Raw genomic sequence first — 17,809 nt, forward strand, 5'->3', positions numbered from 1 at the left:
AGTTTATTCGCATAGGACTCAACGTAAATGATCACCTCACACGATACTGAAAGCCTTAGTTATTCGGGCTTCTGCTGTCACCTGAGATATATGTCAGTGGTCAGTTCTTTTCAGCCTTCCCAAAGCGCATCGGTATACGAGTCAAGGCAGGAACGTAAATCGCATTACAATTGTGTTTTAATATCGGGATACAGTGGCCTTTGTGTTCGTTCCTCCCTAATATGGAAGGTATACCTTTAAAGTTTATGTTCTGGTCTACAGTTTGAAGGGTCACATGTCTGATTCGGTGCACTGGTTTGGGCAGAGTGACGGTATCAGTTCGGGGTAATATAATATATTTACATGGCAAATGTTTTCTATACGTTGCATATGAAAACTAAAATATATGTTGCTGGGTGATTACTTAGATCTTTCACAAAGCTTATCCACATAGGACTCAACGTAAATGATCACCTCACACGAGGTTTCAAGCTTTAGTAATTCGGGCTGCTGCTATGACCTGAGATATATGTCAGTGGACAGTTCTTTTCAGCCTTCCCAAAGCGCATCGTTATACGAGTCAAGGCAGGAACGAAAATCCCATTACAAGAGTGTTTTAATATCGTGATACAGTGGCCTTTGTGCTTGTCCCTCCCTAATATTGAAGGTATACCTTTAGAGATAACGTCCTGATCTACAATTTGAGAGGTTACATGGCCAATTCGGTGCACTGGCTAGGCCAGGGTGACGGTATCGATTCGGGGTAAAATCATATATTTACTAAAAAAATGTTTTCTATAAGTTGCATAAGAAAACTAATAGGTATGGTGCTGGGTTATTACTTAGAGCTTTCACAAAGCTTGTCCGAGTAGGACTCAAAGTAAATGAGCACCTTACACGATGCTGATAGCTGTAGTAATTCGGGCTTCTGCTATGACCTGAGATATATGCCAGTGGCCAGTTCTTTTCAGCCTTCACAAAGCGCATCGGTATACGTGACAAGGCAGGAAAGAAAATCGCATTACAAGTGTGTTTTAATATCGGGATACAGTGGCCTTTGTGTTTGTCCCTCCCTAATATTGAAGGTATACCTTTTGAAGATAATGTTCTGATCTACAATTTGACAATTTGAGAGGTTACATGGCCGATTTGGTGCTCTGGTTAGGGCAGGGTGACGGTATCAATTCGGGTTATAATCATATATTTACAGAGCAAAGGTTTCCTAAACTTTGCATATGAAAACTAAAAGATATGGCGCTGGGTTATTACTTAGAGCTTTCACAAAGCTTGCCCGCATTGGACTCAACGTAAATGAGCACCTCACAAGATGCTGATAGCCGTAGTAATTCGGGCTGCTACTATGACCTGAGATATATGCCAGTGGTCAGTTCTTCTCAGCCTTCACAAAGCGCATCGGTATACGTGTCAAGGCAGGAACGAAAATCGCATTTCAATTGTGTTTTAATGTCGGGATACAGTGGCTTTTGTGTTTTTCCCTCCCTAATATCGAAGGTATACCTTTGAAGATAACGTTCCGATCTACAATTTGAGAGGTTACATGGCCTATTCGGTGCACTGGTTAGGACAGGGTGACGGTATCAATTTGGGGTGAAATCATATATTTACTGAAAAAATGTTTTCTATACGTTGCATAGGAAAACTAAAAGATATGGTGCTGGGTGTTTACTTAGAGATTTCACAAAGGAAATTCGCATAGGACTTAACGCAAATGAGCACCTCACACGATACTGAAAGCCTTAGTAATTCGGGCTGCTGCTGTCACCTGAGATATATGTCAGTGGTCAGTTCTTTTCAGCCTTCCAAAAGCGCATCGGTATACGACTCAAGGCAGGAACGAAAATCGCATTACAATTGTGTTTTAATATCGGGATACAGTGGCCTTTTGTGTTTGTCCCTCCCTAATATTGAAGGTATACCTTTTGAAGATAATGTTCTGATCTACAATTTGACAATTTGAAAGGTTACATGGCCGATTTGGTGCTCTGGTTAGGGCAGGGTGACGGTATCAATTCGGGTTATAATCATATATTTACAGGCAAAGTTTTCTAAACTTTGCATATGAAAACTAAAAGATTATGGGCTGGGTATTACTTAGAGCTTTCACAAAGCTTGCCCGCATAGGACTCAACGTAAATGATCACCTCACACGATGCTGATAGCCGTAGTAAATTTGGGCTGCTACTATGACCTGAGATATATGCCAGTGGTCAGTTCTTTCAGCCTTCACAAAGCGCATCGGTATACGTGTCAAGGCAGGAACGAAAATCGCATTGCAATTGTGTTTTAATGTCGGGATACAGTGGCTTTTGTGTTTTTCCCTCCCTAATATCGAAGGTATACCTTTGAAGATAACGTTCCGATCTACAATTTGAGAGGTTACATGGCCTATTCGGTGCACTGGTTGGCAGGGTGACGGTATCAATTTGGGGTGAATATATATATTTACTGAAAAAATGTTTTCTATACGTTGCATAGGAAAACTAAAAGATATGGTGCTGGGTGTTTACTTAGAGATTTCACAAAGGCAAATTCGCATAGGACTTAACGTAAATGAGCACCTCACACGATACTGAAAGCCTTAGTAATTCGGGCTGCTGCTGTCACCTGAGATATATGTCAGTGGTCAGATCTTTTCAGCCTTCCAAAAGCGCATCGGTATACGACTCAAGGCAGGAACGAAAATCGCATTACAATTGTGTTTTAATATATGGATACAGTGGCCTTTGTGTTTGTCCCTCCCTAATATTGAAGGTATACCTTTTGAAGATAATGTTCTGATCTACAATTTGACAATTTCAGAGGTTACATGGCCGATTCGATGGTAGGCCCGGGTGACGGTATCATTCGGGGTAAAATCATATATTGACAGAGAAAATGTTTTCTATACGTTGCATAAGAAAACTAATAAGATATGGTGCTAGGGTGGATTACTTAGAGCTTTCACAAAGCTTATCCGATAGGACTCAACGTAAATGTGCACCTTACCGATGTCAGATAGAATTAGTAATTCGGGCTGCTGGTATGACTGAGATATATGCCAGTGGCCAGTTCTTTTCAGCCTTCACAAAGCGCATCGGTATACGTGACAAGGCAGGAAAGAAAATCGCATTACAAGTGTGTTTTAATATCGGGATACAGTGGCCTTTGTTTTGTCCCTCCCTAATATTGAAGGTATACCTTTTGAAGATAATGTTCTGATCTACAATTTGACAATTTGAGAGGTTACATGGCCGATTCGGTGCTCTGGTTAGGGCAGGGTGACGGTATCAATTCGGGTATAATCATATATTTACAGAGCAAAGGTTTCCTAAACTTTGCATATGAAAACTAAAAGATATGGCGCTGGGTTATTACTTAGAGCTTTCACAAAGCTTGCCGCATTGGACTCAACGTAAATGAGCACCTCACAAGATGCTGATAGCCGTAGTAATTCGGGCTGCTACTATGACCTGAGATATATGCCAGTGGTCAGTTCTTCTCAGCCTTCCCAAAGCGCATCGGTATACGAGCCAAGGCAGGAACGTAAATCGCATTACAATTGTGTTTTAATATCGGGATACAGTGGCCTTTGTGTTCGTTCCTCCCTAATATTGAAGGTATACCTTTAAAGTTTATGTTCTGGTCTACAGTTTGAAGGGTCACATGTCTGATTCGGTGCACTGGTTTGGGCAGAGTGACGGTATCAGTTCGGGGTAACATAATATATTTACAGAGCAAATGTTTTCTATACGTTGCATATGAAAACTAAAATATATGTTGCTGGGTGATTACTTAGATCTTTCACAAAGCTTATCAGCATAGGACTCAACGTAAATGATCACCTCACACGAGGCTTCAAGCTTTAGTAATTCGGGCTGCTGCTATGACCTGAGATATATGTCAGTGGACAGTTCTTTTCAGCCTTCCCCAAAGCGGATCGGTATACGAGTTAAGGCAGGAACGAAAATCGCATTACAAGTGTGTTTTAATATCGGGCTACAGTGGCGTATGTGTTTGACCCTCCCTAATATTGAAGGTATACCTTTGAAGTTAATGTTCTGGTCTAGAATTTGAGGGGATGGCCGATTCGGTGCACTGGTTAAGGCAGGGTGACGGTATCAACTCAGCGTAAAATCATATATTTGCAGAGCTAATGTTTTCTCTACGTTGCATATGAAAACTAAAAGATATGGTGCTGGGTGATTACTTAGAGCTTTCACAAATCTTATCCGCATCGGACTCAACGTAAATGAACTCCTCACACGATACTGAAAGGTTTAGTAATTCGGGCTGCTGCTATGACCAGGAAAATGTGTCAGTGGTCTGTTCTTTTTAGCCTTCCCAAAGTTCATCGGTATACGAGTCAAGGCAGGAACAAAAATCGCATTACAAGTGTGTTTTAATATTAGGATACAGTGGCTTATGTGTTTGTTCCTCCCTAATATCGAAGGTATACCTCTGAAGTTAATGTTCTGGTCTAGAATTTAAGGGGTTACATGGCCGATTCGGTGCACTGTTTAGGGCAGGGTGACGGTATCAACTCGACGTAAAATCATATATTTACAGAGCAAATGTTTTCTATACGTTGCCTATGATAACTAAAAGATATGGTGCTGGGTGATTACTTAGAGCTTTCACAAATCTTATTCGCATCGGACTCAGCGTAAATGATCTCCTCACAAGATACTGAACGCCTTAGTAATTCGGGCTGCTGCTATGACCTTAGATATATGTCAGTTGTCAGTTCTTTTCAGCCTTCCCAAAGCGCATCGGTATACGAGTCAAGGCAGGAACGAAAATCGCATTACAAGTGTGTTTTAATATCGGGCTACAATGGCTTATGTGTTTGTCCCTCCCTAATATTGAAGGTATACCTTTGAAGTTAATGGTCTGATCTACAATTTGAGAGGTTACACGGCCGATTCGGTGCACTGGTTATGACTTGAGATGTATGTCAGTGGTCAATTCTTTTCAGCCTTCCTAAAGCGCGTCGGTATACGAGTCAAGGCAGGAACGAAAATCGCATTACAAGTTTGTTTCAATATCGGGCTACAATGGCTTATGTTTTGGTCCCTCCCTAATATTGAAGGTATACTTTGAAGTTAATGTTCTGATTTACAATTTGAGGGGTTATATGCCCGATTCGGTGCACTGGTTAGGGCAGGGTTACGGTATCAACACGGCGTAAAATCATATATTTACAGTGCAAATGTTTTCTATATGTTGCATATGAAAACTAAAAGATATTGTCCTGGGTGATTAAGCCACATAGGACTCAACGTAAATGAGGACCTCACACGATATTGAAAGCTGTCGAAGATGGTAAGAGGTGGAAGTGGAAACCTATATCGTTGTTTTGTATGTGTCGCCGACTTCGCCAGCCGGTAGATTTAGTAATAACAACTCAAGTCTGGGGTTCGTTTGATAATGTATTTGACGACAGATACTATCTTGCAACTATAACATAAACATTCGATTGTACCAATGGAAAACTATAATTACGAGTATTGGAACAATTGATGAATGCACACAATCGATAATTACAATAAATACATGTTTATAAATTGAAACAGACAATTACCTGTATATATATGAATGTATATAGACAATAGATGGGGAAATATTTGTGCACAAAATGGCTATGACTTGTTAACACTTTGAATATGGCGGTGTGGTTGTGATTGGTTATTGATTCATGCAAATGAATGTTAAGTAGAAGATTAATCGAACATAAATTTGAGATTAAAGGTCTAAAGGTAGTAAATTCTACGTAAATACGACTATTTTGGACTACTGACTACAACTACTATATTAACTAACGGAACTGTATAAGGTGTTTTCGACTAAGTATAAAGACTAAAATCTTTCTATTTAGCTCTAACTAAACAAACCAAATTCTTATAAAAAATAGTTATATATTAATTATTAAGCAAAGGTGATGAATACAACACACTCTATGACATATGGAGCTGCCCAATAAAACAATTGGAATACTAGGACTCGGGCGCATCGGATGTGGCATTGCTAGGCGACTGAAGCCATTCGAAGTTAAAACACTTTTGTAACACGACATTTGCAGAGTATGTTACGCAGATGACTTCGGGGCTAGTTTCGTAAAATTTGATAAGCTCTTGATTGAATCAGATGTAATTTGTATTGGATGTAATCTTACGCCACAAACAAGGCACAAATTCAACAAGTCTGCTTTCAAAATGATGAAAAAGAACGCCCTATTGGTGAATGGCGGAAGAGGCGGGGTAATACAACACGATGATCTACTCGGGGCATTGATTTCTGGTGAAATTGCTGCGGCGGGACTAGACGTTACTGAACCAGAACCACTTCCGGCGGATCACCCTCTTGTTCATAACCGAACTGTATTGTTCTTCCGCACATGGGAATTAACACTTTGGTGCAATAGAATGAGTGCTGAAATGCTTCCTCGACTGTCTTTACTTCGTGAATTATTTTTCTATGATTATTAGTATTTGTAAATCATATCAAAAGGCTAACATTACTACTATTGAAAAACAAACTAGTATTACTTTTGTTTCCTTCCTGTAAGAGATATTGAAGAAATACTGATCATTTATTTGCCTTGATCTTTTTAAATTACGTCTACTTTTAGAAAGACTCCTCTTTTAGGATTTCAGGTTTCAGTTCATTTCATTTAAAGTAGAAACCATTTTTTTTTAATTAGTACGTCATAAAATATTATACAGACATTGGGCACAAACACCAGACTTTATTTTGTAAAATGAATACATGGTTAAACAATATAACTTCTTCTTCTTGTCGTTCGCATCTACTCTTTCAGACCAGTAGCCTCGATGAAACTTGTGGTTTGCCTAAGATCCTCAATGCCTCCATACAGTTTCTGGTGGATTGAGGTATCTATCGGCCAAGTCGCAGCTCGCTTCTGGTCGTGCTTTTTACATCTCTGAAGTATATGCTCCGCAGTCTGATCTTCTTCACCACATGGACAAGTTGGCGATGATGTCAGTCTGTATTTCTTGTACATGTGAGCATTGAGCTTGTTGTGCCCTGAGCGGAGCCTGACCATCATCACTTGCTCAAACCGATCAAGGAGATGAAAAGCGTCTTCAACCATCCTTGGTCTCGTTAGTGCCTTGATGATGGTGACTTTCTCCTTGTAACTCACAGGTTCTGTTGGTTGTTCTGACTGAGCTCCTAGCTTAGCCAGTTTGTCTGCCTCTTCATTGCCTGCAAGTCCACAATGGGATGGAATCCACTGAAGTGCTTCTTTGCAGGTTATACTCAGGCTCTGCATTCTTCTGGCTAGTTGCGGAGCTTTATTCTTGATCAAAGCTTCCATGACAGACAGTGCATCTGTGAAAAAGACGACTGAGGAGCTTTCTTCTGCCGAGTCTTCAACCATTGAGACGGCCTTCATGAGTGCTTCAGTCTCTGCCTTGTAGTTTCTGCAGTGTTTTCCTGTGGCTGCATGTAGTATAGTATGTAATATAACAATATTAAACACTTACGTTAAATGACGTAAATAGACATATGGGAAAGACTTGTTAATCACTGACAATTATACCAGTTTACAATTAGGATAATTAATAGAGAGTTTGAGTGGGCTTTATTGTCGACGACTCTCCAGGTTTAGGCGTCGGAAACTTATTTATTTGTGCGTAAACATGCAAGACTGGATATACCCCTTTCATCCGAAAGAAAGAAATAATGGAAGTGCTGTCGCAAGAAAATATAGATTACATGCTATTGCGATGGTGCTTTGTCCGTCTGACATCCGTTAGCTCTTTACCATTCTACCCCATTTGTTTGAAAAATAGTTTTACCTCGTTAATATTACTTGACGCAGTACCGTTTCGTACTACTTTTTTACTTTTGTTTGACTTCATTTTTGTGGGAAGGAATATATCCGCTAACACAAACAAAGAAAGCGTCCCAATAACTAAAAGTATTCCTAGTGTTCCAAACGCTTTTGACACTTTACGATCATCAGTAGAACTGTTCAATCTTCTCTAATAGGAACTTGTATATTTTCGATCTACGGTCAAGTTTCTAACTATCTCATTTACAATATCACGAGTCACCGTGACATTTTCGTCGGGCGCATAGCTCTTACAAGGACAATACATGTGTATGTCGGCGGCACTTCGTCAACTCCACAATCAGGAAGATTTAGAACTTCGTTTGACTCAGAGATATGAGTCGTATCTGTCATAAATTATACAACGCAGCCTGATTTCGCGTAATGCGTTACATTTGACGAACTTGACATATCCACGGTATAGTTCAGAGCGGCATATCCTTTGCGTCTTGCATACAATGTACAACCGCTTGAATCATCAGAATAAGAAAACGAATTACAAAACGTGCTGTCATAACACTCCGCTTTGTGCACATTAAGTGAAACATTCGGCATGTCAATTCTATTTGCTCCTAATGGGGACTTTATTACATCAAACACTTTATGTGCCAAGAAATAGTTACAACCATGGTACCTGTTGCACACATATGGATAACGTTCATTACAATCATCAACATGTATGCTTTCATGAAATGTTTCAATTCACTCCGGATTACAGCACATTGTCCATTGTTAGGATCACCTGAGGGATTTGTGTACGTGTATTCTTTGCACGCGCCTCGGAAAAAATACCACTTCCGTACATGTAGATGCGTCCGAAATATACCAAACCAAAACGTGTAGTTTAGGTTTTTGTAGATTATATCTTCTAAATTTTTTCTTATGTCAGTTCCACTGACCCAGTTAGGTAATGTATCGCTAACGGCACCCAGTTTCATCGTTTTGCAACTCTCCACAGCTTGAGACCATGATAGTGCTTGATCAACAATTCTGTTCTGTATCTTTTTAATTCCGCTGCATGCTGTGATGTTTATTGCAGTAGTGTTAGCCGGTATATCATATAGTTTCACGTCACCGCAGCTATTTGCAAACAAAGCAGCGTCAAAAACGTGATACATTACGATGGCTTAAATTATTAAATTCTTAAAACTCAATTGCTTTTTATAGACCACACTCTCTTTGAATTGTGTGTGTATTCGAAATATATAGTTAATATATATTTGTTCACTACAATGTCCTTCTACTTGTCCATTAACATGACATGTTATATGAAAACCGAAATACATTTGATAAGCAGAATCCGATATAATACATGTAACATGCCCCTACATCATAATATATGTCGGTTAACTTGAAACGTAAATGAAAACATAGCACTTTCAGTAAAAATCCCTCTAAGTATGATAAAGCATTAAATTTGTCCTGATAAGACAACTGGTTATGAAGCTCCCTCACTAGGTACAAAAGCTTGCTTGCATGCATTATGTTTCAAATCAATTTGCATGTCACAAATTATTGATTTGTCTACGGATTTCCATTAAGTAAAGAACCTGGCCTATATTGTTTTACTAAAAACGAGGAGTTGTCAATACCGATTAAATAGCTTTTGTCTATAAAGACAATGCATGTCGTCTGCTAATGACGACTTCAACAAAAGTCTTTGTTTCTATATTGACTTGGTAATCATTAATAACATCAAGGAATAAAACAGTATATTTAGTTAATGGAACTTATATATATCTGCAAAAAGTAAATTCGGCTGATATTTGCATTTGGAACAGGAATTAGTCTGATCAAGTATTATTATACTAGTAAGGAGATTATTTAGAAACATACACAAATCCCAGTTAAATAATAGCAGACTCGGTTTGGTTGAGTCTTTCCTGAATTGTAATGTACAAAACCCGACAAACCCCCTTGCAAGTCCTTCTGGTATATCGTTTGATAGACTGTGTGATCCGCAAGAGAACCAGTAATTAAAATATTATTGAATGGACTGTGTGGTCCGGAAGGACTAGTAATGTTAACCATATTAAACGCTCTGCATGACCTGAGAAGGACCAGTTATTATAATAACATTGAATGGACTGTGTAATCCGAAAGGACCAGTAATGATGGTAATATTGAAAGAACTGCGTGATCCGAAAGGACCAGAAATGATAATAACATTGAATGCACTGCGTGATTCGAAATGTTCAGAAATGACAATTTCATTGAATTAGCAGCGTGATCAGAAAAGACAAGTAATGGAAATAACATTGAACGGCCAGATTGAATGCAAATGCATTATAATTATGTAAGTACCAATCTCTCCTATTCAGAAGACGCAGACTGACCATAATTTGCTATATTTAAAATGCAAATGTGCATTCGAAAGTAAAAGGTGTCGTTAGAAAGAGTATACGGAGATACTTTTAATTTGTAATTTTGTAAATGATGGAGGAATTAGTTTAAATAGAAATCGTCATCCAGCCCTTTAGTTTTGTTGAGAATCTAGATACAGAAGCTTTATTTTCCTTGCAACAGAGCTACAAGGTGTTGTAGTGCACCGATATAACTAAGGCGGGTACTATCCTCTGCTGTTCTTACTAACGTTGAACCGTGCTTTTATAAAATATCACGTTTCATTATATTTTTACAGCTCTGCACATTTAAGGATCTAGGGAAAGATATTTAAGCAATAATTATATTACACAGTTATTATTTATTCTAAAACCTTAGTTCTATAAACATAATAAACAACAAACTGAATGCAAATGCATATATGTAAATACCTATCTCTCCTATTCAGAAAACGCACCAGAGCCATAATTTGCTATATTCAACATGATGTGGCCCACAAACGCATATGTGTATTTTAACGCAAAGGGTGTCGTTGTAAAGAACATAAAATAAGCTTAACGGAAATACATTTGATTTGTCAAAAGGCAAACGAGAAAGACCAGGACAGGCTTATGAGTATATCCCTTTCAAAGTTATGGCCGTAAACTGATGATTGTAATTTTGTAAATGACGGAGAAACTAGCCGTAACTGAAATCATCCAGGCTAAACTTCTTAATCGATTTGGCTGCAGCTCCCCTAAAAGTTTAGTTTAGTTCATAGTTTTAATACAGAAGCTTTATTTTCTTTGCAACAGAGCAATACAAAGTTGTGTTGCAGTGCGCCGATATCACTAAGGCTTGTAATATTCTGTGCTGTTCTCACTTGTGTTTAGCCGTGCTTGTATAAAATATCACTTGTTTAACTGAATAGTTTTCATCTGTGCACCTTTAAATTGCTTGGGACAAATTATTCAAGCAATTTTATATGACACAGCAATTATTTATTCGTAGAAATCCTTTGTTAATTTTTGCACCGACGTGTTCCGAATTTAGCACGTAAATACGACGTTATAATCACGTCAGAGACGTTGTTTGCTTCATTTCATGTAAACAACGGTAGTTCATCGTAGTTCAACGCCTCCGATACAGCTAGAACACGTTTATCTTGTTTTAATCTGTTTACTTCTTAATAAACATGTGTACATTGTTTGAGTACATATTACAAACAGATAAACTGTAGAAGGAAGTATAAAATCGATTTGACATTTAAAACAACTAGAAATTTTCAGACGTATTTTTTTCATATTTATTTAAAGGGTATTATACCTGAACAAAAATAATGTTGTTTTTTTTGCGCTCTGATCCCTGAAACGAGTTTACCTCTAAACAAATGTACAAAGTCATAATTTCCTATTGTTGTAAAAGATGATAAAAAATTATATAAAACATCATAGTTGTATGCTAAAAATACATAATTTTCGCCTGACGTTCAAATACGTGTATACGTCCAAGTTTTGATCTATCTCGTACCTAATTTTGGGATGGAGAAACGTGGTGAAAATGCATAAACGCATAAACACGTGCAATTAATTTTCAGGTGATCCTCCTACAGATCTTTCCCCGGCAAAAAAATACAGTGGTATAAAAATAAAAAGAAAAAAAAATAGACAAGCTGTCAATAAACATAGAAGCTCTTTGCCTCAGTCAGAGAGAAAGACACCAATGAATAAGAAATACATAAAGTATCCAAAGAAACTAAACAAAATTCAGCAAAAGAAAGAACACATCAGACAACTAACAAAGGAAAGAGTAAGAAAAGTCCGGACAAACCATCCACTGAAACAGAAGGCAGCATAAAAACCACTAAGCCATTTCAAAACAGAATGCAAAAGAACAAGATAGTGAAATGCGTAAAATATACTATAAGATAGTATACACCTGAGAAAAGATCTGAAAATATATCTGCTATACTACCGGCAAACAGCCCTAACTCCTTAAAAACAAGACGGTGCCTTGAATTTGAAAGAAGTAATAAAAGGAGAAGGTGAAATAAACTCGCAGATGCTGTTTTGTCTGACGTACAAGCTTCATTATGTATTCTCAACGGAATGCAGAACAAAAAGTCAGGGAGTCGTCTCATGTTTAGTAGGCAACAGTATTGAAACTATTAAACTACAAAGTGCCCTAGCTTATAATTCCAATTTAAACAGGGGACTGGTGAAAAAGGTTTGAAACTTAATTAAAAGATAATCAGTGGCGAAACTGTAAATGTACCATACGCGCGCAAAACAAGTAAAGACAAATTGAGCGAAGGTGTCCGTAATAAAATAGCTGAATACTGGGTCAAAACAATAAACCTCTCAATAATAAAAGAAAGGTTATAAGAGAACGCATTGGTCCGAAAACATACACAGAAAATCCAAAACACATCTTAACAGCAACACAATCAAGTATCTATTTAAATTTTGTTAAGGAAGATCCTAATATTAAATAAGTGAACGAATCTCTAATTACCTGTTTATGTAAACAACATGTGGAAGCTTCTAGCTTATTTCAAAAAGCAAAAGAGTGCAAAAAAGTCGATTTTGGACAAAACTTAAAATAGTTGTTCAGCATCATCACCCACATCATATGACACAAAATGCATAACTCTGGCACAATTTGTCATGAATTATTCCCCTTTTTACTTAGAATTTCAGCTTAAAGTTTTATGCACTTTCACTCTATCTCTGTTATTACTGAATGGATCTGATTCAAACTTAAACAATTGTTCAACATCATTATCCTTATGTCTAACAGAAATATTATTTGATAGATGTTTACCTAATTGTTCAAAAATAAGTGTTTGCAATGTAATCTCTATATCTCAGTCCCACTTGTGGAGCATTTGGGTCAATTGCATTTTGTGGCTGGTCATCTTGGTCATCATTGTCCACATCAGGCAATGGAATGTCTCTCTGCTTGCAAATGTTGTGCAGTACTGCGCATGCAGTGATAACTCTGAATAATATATACCTTTTTTCACTATTAATTCATTTAGGATATGAAATGAAAGGCAGTTAATAATTCATCTTTAATCTAGATTTAGATGCAACAAAAAAATTTACATGCATGTCGTGTGAACAATTCTCTATGAGTTATGGCCCATTATTTTTGCTTTCGGTTTCAAATAAATCAAGTCTTGAAATAGTGATACCCTTGGCTATCATACAGTGTTCGGTTACTAGCATAACTCAATATTTCTTAAAACTTCCGAATGATGTTCATGACACAGATTGAAAGACCGATGTAACTAAACTTTGAACAATAGTGTTTTAAAAGGGAAAAAAGTTAACTACTCAACCTGCAGGCTTTCTCTGGTTTCATTCTAATTTCTCCATGCAATATCCCAAACCTTCTCTTCAGTTGCCCAATTCCTCTCTCAACTTTACTTCTTGTGATTTTGTGGGCTCTGTTATATAGTATATTTTTATAATCATATGTTGCATTTTTATTTAAGAAATAATATATCTCATCCAGTGATTTGTCGTTGAATAAATCATTGTTTGGAGTTCAGATGCGAAGGAATTATATCACGAGGTTGCAGCTGGAGTGACATAATAATAAGCATCTGAACGTCAATGATTTATTCAAGAGCAAATCACTAAATGAGATATATTATTTCGATTCTAACACGTTACCAAGGATTTTTAAGTACAACCTTGACGTCATTCATTAAATATTTGCCCGTTTTCTATCCTTTTCTTTTTTAGCGCGCCGCTATGCCATTTGACGCAATGACAAAATAATTGTGACGTCAGAACAGTGATTTGTTGTATAATAATTCACTGTTTTCTGCCTTCTTTGTTTTTAAAATAGGAAAATGAATCGGATCGTGTTATAATAAGAAGTAATACATTTCAGACCCATGTTTTAATATTTGAAACCAAATGAGAAGAGATTATACGTGTTCGGATCTATATCACTTTGGCATAGCCCAATTAAATTAAACATGCGGCATATAAACAATTTGTATTATTGAGATCTAGACTTGCAAGATCTGCTAAACATATTTTTGGCTTATAATAATTAGTTTCTAATAATCAGTAGATGAAATAGGGAATTACTATGGATGAAATCTATAATTACATGTATTCTTAAAATTTCAGTGCACATTAAAACACTAATTAAGCCTTCTCGTTTTGATTTAAGGTTTCGATGGAGGCCTTGAGAAACAAAAATCAAACAACACTAAATCATAGAAAGAAAGAGTTGTTTGACATGAAAATTGAACAGCATGTAAAACATGTATATTACTTTACGAAACAAGTGTCAGTATACTGATATAAACATTGAATTCCGGAAAAGGGCTGCCTAAAGGGGCTCCACTTCCGGACAGTTAAACGCCTTTAAAAACTCACCATTTTCAAAGAACTGTTACACATGTTTGTTTTGATGCATTTGCAATAGCGTGCGAGTGGTGAAATTTCACGTAACAAGGTGGAACATAGTTTTCAGCAATTGTTTATCTTTTTTTCTTTACAAATGGCATTCGTTTTCAAAGGGAGACAACTTTTTCTCAGAGATTACTTAAAATAATCGGAAAAAGTTGTTTCCCTTTGAAAATGAATGCCATTTGTACTTAAAATAATCGGGAACAGTTGTCTCCCTTTGAAAATGAATGCCATTTGTAAAGAAATAAAGATAAACAATTGCTGAAAACTGTGTTCCACCTTGTTATGCGAAATTTCACCACTCGCACGCTATTGCAAATGCATCAAAACGAACATGTGTAACTGTTCTTTGAAAATGGTGAGTTTTTAAAGGCGTTTAACTGTCCGGAAGTGGAGCCCCTTTAGGCAGCCCTTTTCCGGAATTCAATGTTTATATCAGTATACTGACACTTGTTTCGTAAAGTAATATACATGTTTTACATGCTGTTCAATTTTCATGTCAAACAACTCTTTCTTTCTATGATTTAGTGTTGTTTGATTTTTATTTCTCAAGGCCTCCATCGAAACCTTAACATGGTTCATTTTTCGTATACGTATGAAATAATCACTTCGTTATTGGTTTAAGTTTCAACAGGTACAACAGCTCAGTTTAGATGTGTAGGAATTGATCCAGGAGTGTAAGCACAGATTATTAAATATCTTAGCATTGGGCTACTGAATCCTGATAAATCAGACAATTAGCCTGAAATTGGCATGGTCTATTCTGATTGTAACATGTTTGTTGTAACTTGAGGATAAAAGTTGTTAAATTTGTTAAACTTGGTAGCCATTGACAGGACGTCAGGGTGCTATTTCACATAAAAGTGTTCTCTCACAGGTTTGTGCTTCAACTTTAGTGTATTGCAAGTAGCACAAAGATTGACATATCGAACCGCTTGAGTTAATGCTGATCTATTGTTTACCAGATGATAAAACATGCGAAAGATTTGATTATTCTATACATGCAAAAACAAGTTTGAATGCTGTATAGTTATTTTATTTTATGCTTTCAAACTTGTAATTGTACAGTCTCATATATTTTAATCATAAACTACTTTTAGTTTTCCTGTTACTGGTTTGACTGATTTCGAAATCCTCTGTATGAATTTTTGAACTTACTACTACATAAAGATTTTTAACTTAACAGAGAAATCATTGCAAAGTCGAAATTATACTAGTTGTAACACTAGGGTATGTTATGCAAGATTGAAGTTGATATATTTACCTGTTGTAAGCACTCTGTGCCCCAGGTTGAGGGTTGAGGTAGGGGGTCAGCAGCCATCTACGGCACGGGTAGCCACTGTCCCCCAACAGATGATAACCACCATGGACAATGCCTTTTTCAAAAAGCTGTCTCAGCCCACTGTTGTGAAGTATCCTGCTGTCATGTGTAGAACCAGGCCAACGTGCAACAATATCCTCGATCCTGTCAAAGGCATCAAACACCACCTGCACATTTATGCTGTGATAGCCCTTCCGGTTCACAAATATATCCTCCTCCTCTGATGGAGCCAGTATCTTAATGTGGGTCCCGTCAATTACTCCAACAACCTTCGGAAACCTTGCTGTTCCGTAAAATTGTTGGGCCTGCTTGTCAAGGTCTGCCACTTGTGTTGGGAAGGAAACAAACTGCTGAATTAAAGCAGGTGTACATAGAGCTGTTACCACCTCGTTCACAGCTTTTGAAACGGTTGATTGAGAAACATGGTGGATATCCCCATCATTCAAGTGCACACCCCCAGTTGCAAAATATCTCAAAGCAATTAAAATCTTCTCTCTCACAGAGAGACTTTGATGTCTGGCTGTTCTTGGCTGAAGGTATGGTCGCAACAGGTCCTCAAGGTACTCTATACCTCTACGGTCAAACCTGTATCTCTGGATGATTTCAAGGTCTGTCAGGTTGTCCAACATATTTGGTCTCGCTGCCATACCTAAGAAATACATCTAACATTATGTAAAAAATTTTTCATTCAAGAAATGATCTGTGTACCAGACTTAAGGTCAAGATACAACATCATAAAAATATTCAAACATTTTTTCCAAAGAAAATTTTGCAAAAAAAAAAAAATACCCTCAAACTTGATAGTGGTCAGTATAATTCTCCCACAATGATTACGCCCCCCCCCCCCCCCCCCCCCACCACCACCTCCCAAAAAAAAAAGGTTATCCCTATTTTCCAAAACCATTTTTAGATATGCTTATGTTCATTAAACTTGTTAGGCAGGTGGGTTGCAGGCTGTAAAATGCAGCAAAACTTTCACATAGAACTTTAACGTTAATAATAAGTTACTAAGTGGAGGCTTTCCTATTGACTTTATAACATATCCCACCTTCAGATGGAGATAACTCAAAAAGTAGCACTGGGACCCTCCTTTTTTTTTTTTTTTTTTTTTTTTTTAAATATATTTGTTTATAATATGATGCTCTATGATCATGCAGAGTTTATGAAAATTCTCTCGGCTAGTTTAAACTTTCCTTTTTGGCATATATAAAAACCCACAGAAAGGTTTTTAATAATGGTTAATTTTCTAAAGTTAAAATCAAATGTAACTATGTATTTGTCGTAGATGTATTCTTTAAGACGGTATTGTTAAATAGACTGATTAGGTTATGGGCATTATGAAAATATACCTGACTGTGATATAATATGCCCTTTATGTTCAAAAGCTATAGAATGTTAAGCACATGTACTTTCCTATTTAGAAGAAACAAGGTAATTGTTTTGAACACACTAACATTGTAAACAGTATTTTTGGATACTCAGGTTTGAGCCTTCCATTTCGTGTCCACTCTATATCTCCTAAACCCCTTGAAGAAATTTTATAAAACATGGGTCAAATGATTACCTCATCAAGACGATGTGCAGAAATTATGAGTCAACCATGCCAGCTCAAGGTCAAGGTCACAACTAAGGGTCAAAGGTTTGAGCCTTCCATTTGGTGTCCACTCTGTATCTCCTTAACCCCTTGAAGGATTTTCATCAAACTTTGGTCAAATGATCACCTCATCAAGAACTCATGAGTCAGCCATGTCAACTCAAGGTCAAGGTCACAACTGAAGGTCAAAGGTTTCAGCTCTGTATCTCCTAAACCCCTTGAAGGATTTTCATGAAACTTTGGTCAAATGATCACCTCATCAAGACGTTGTGCAGAATTCATGAGTCAGCCGTGTCAGTTCAAGG

At 37.2% G+C, this 17,809-nt stretch overlaps 2 protein-coding genes across 5 annotated transcripts in view; one reads left to right on the forward strand and one right to left on the reverse strand.

Annotated features, from left to right (window-relative positions):
- LOC123527475 (uncharacterized) overlaps positions 1-17,809 on the forward strand; it is a 577,437-nt gene that overhangs the window by 487,215 nt on the left and 72,413 nt on the right. The window lies entirely within an intron of this gene.
- Positions 15,850-16,557, reverse strand: LOC123533474 (putative nuclease HARBI1). Its single transcript, XM_053522609.1, has one exon. The coding sequence runs from the start codon at positions 16,555-16,557 to the stop codon at positions 15,850-15,852; it is 708 nt and encodes a 235-aa protein (XP_053378584.1).

The sequence above is a fragment of the Mercenaria mercenaria genome, chromosome 14, assembly GCF_021730395.1.
Source record: "Mercenaria mercenaria strain notata chromosome 14, MADL_Memer_1, whole genome shotgun sequence".
Lineage (NCBI taxonomy): Eukaryota > Metazoa > Mollusca > Bivalvia > Venerida > Veneridae > Mercenaria > Mercenaria mercenaria.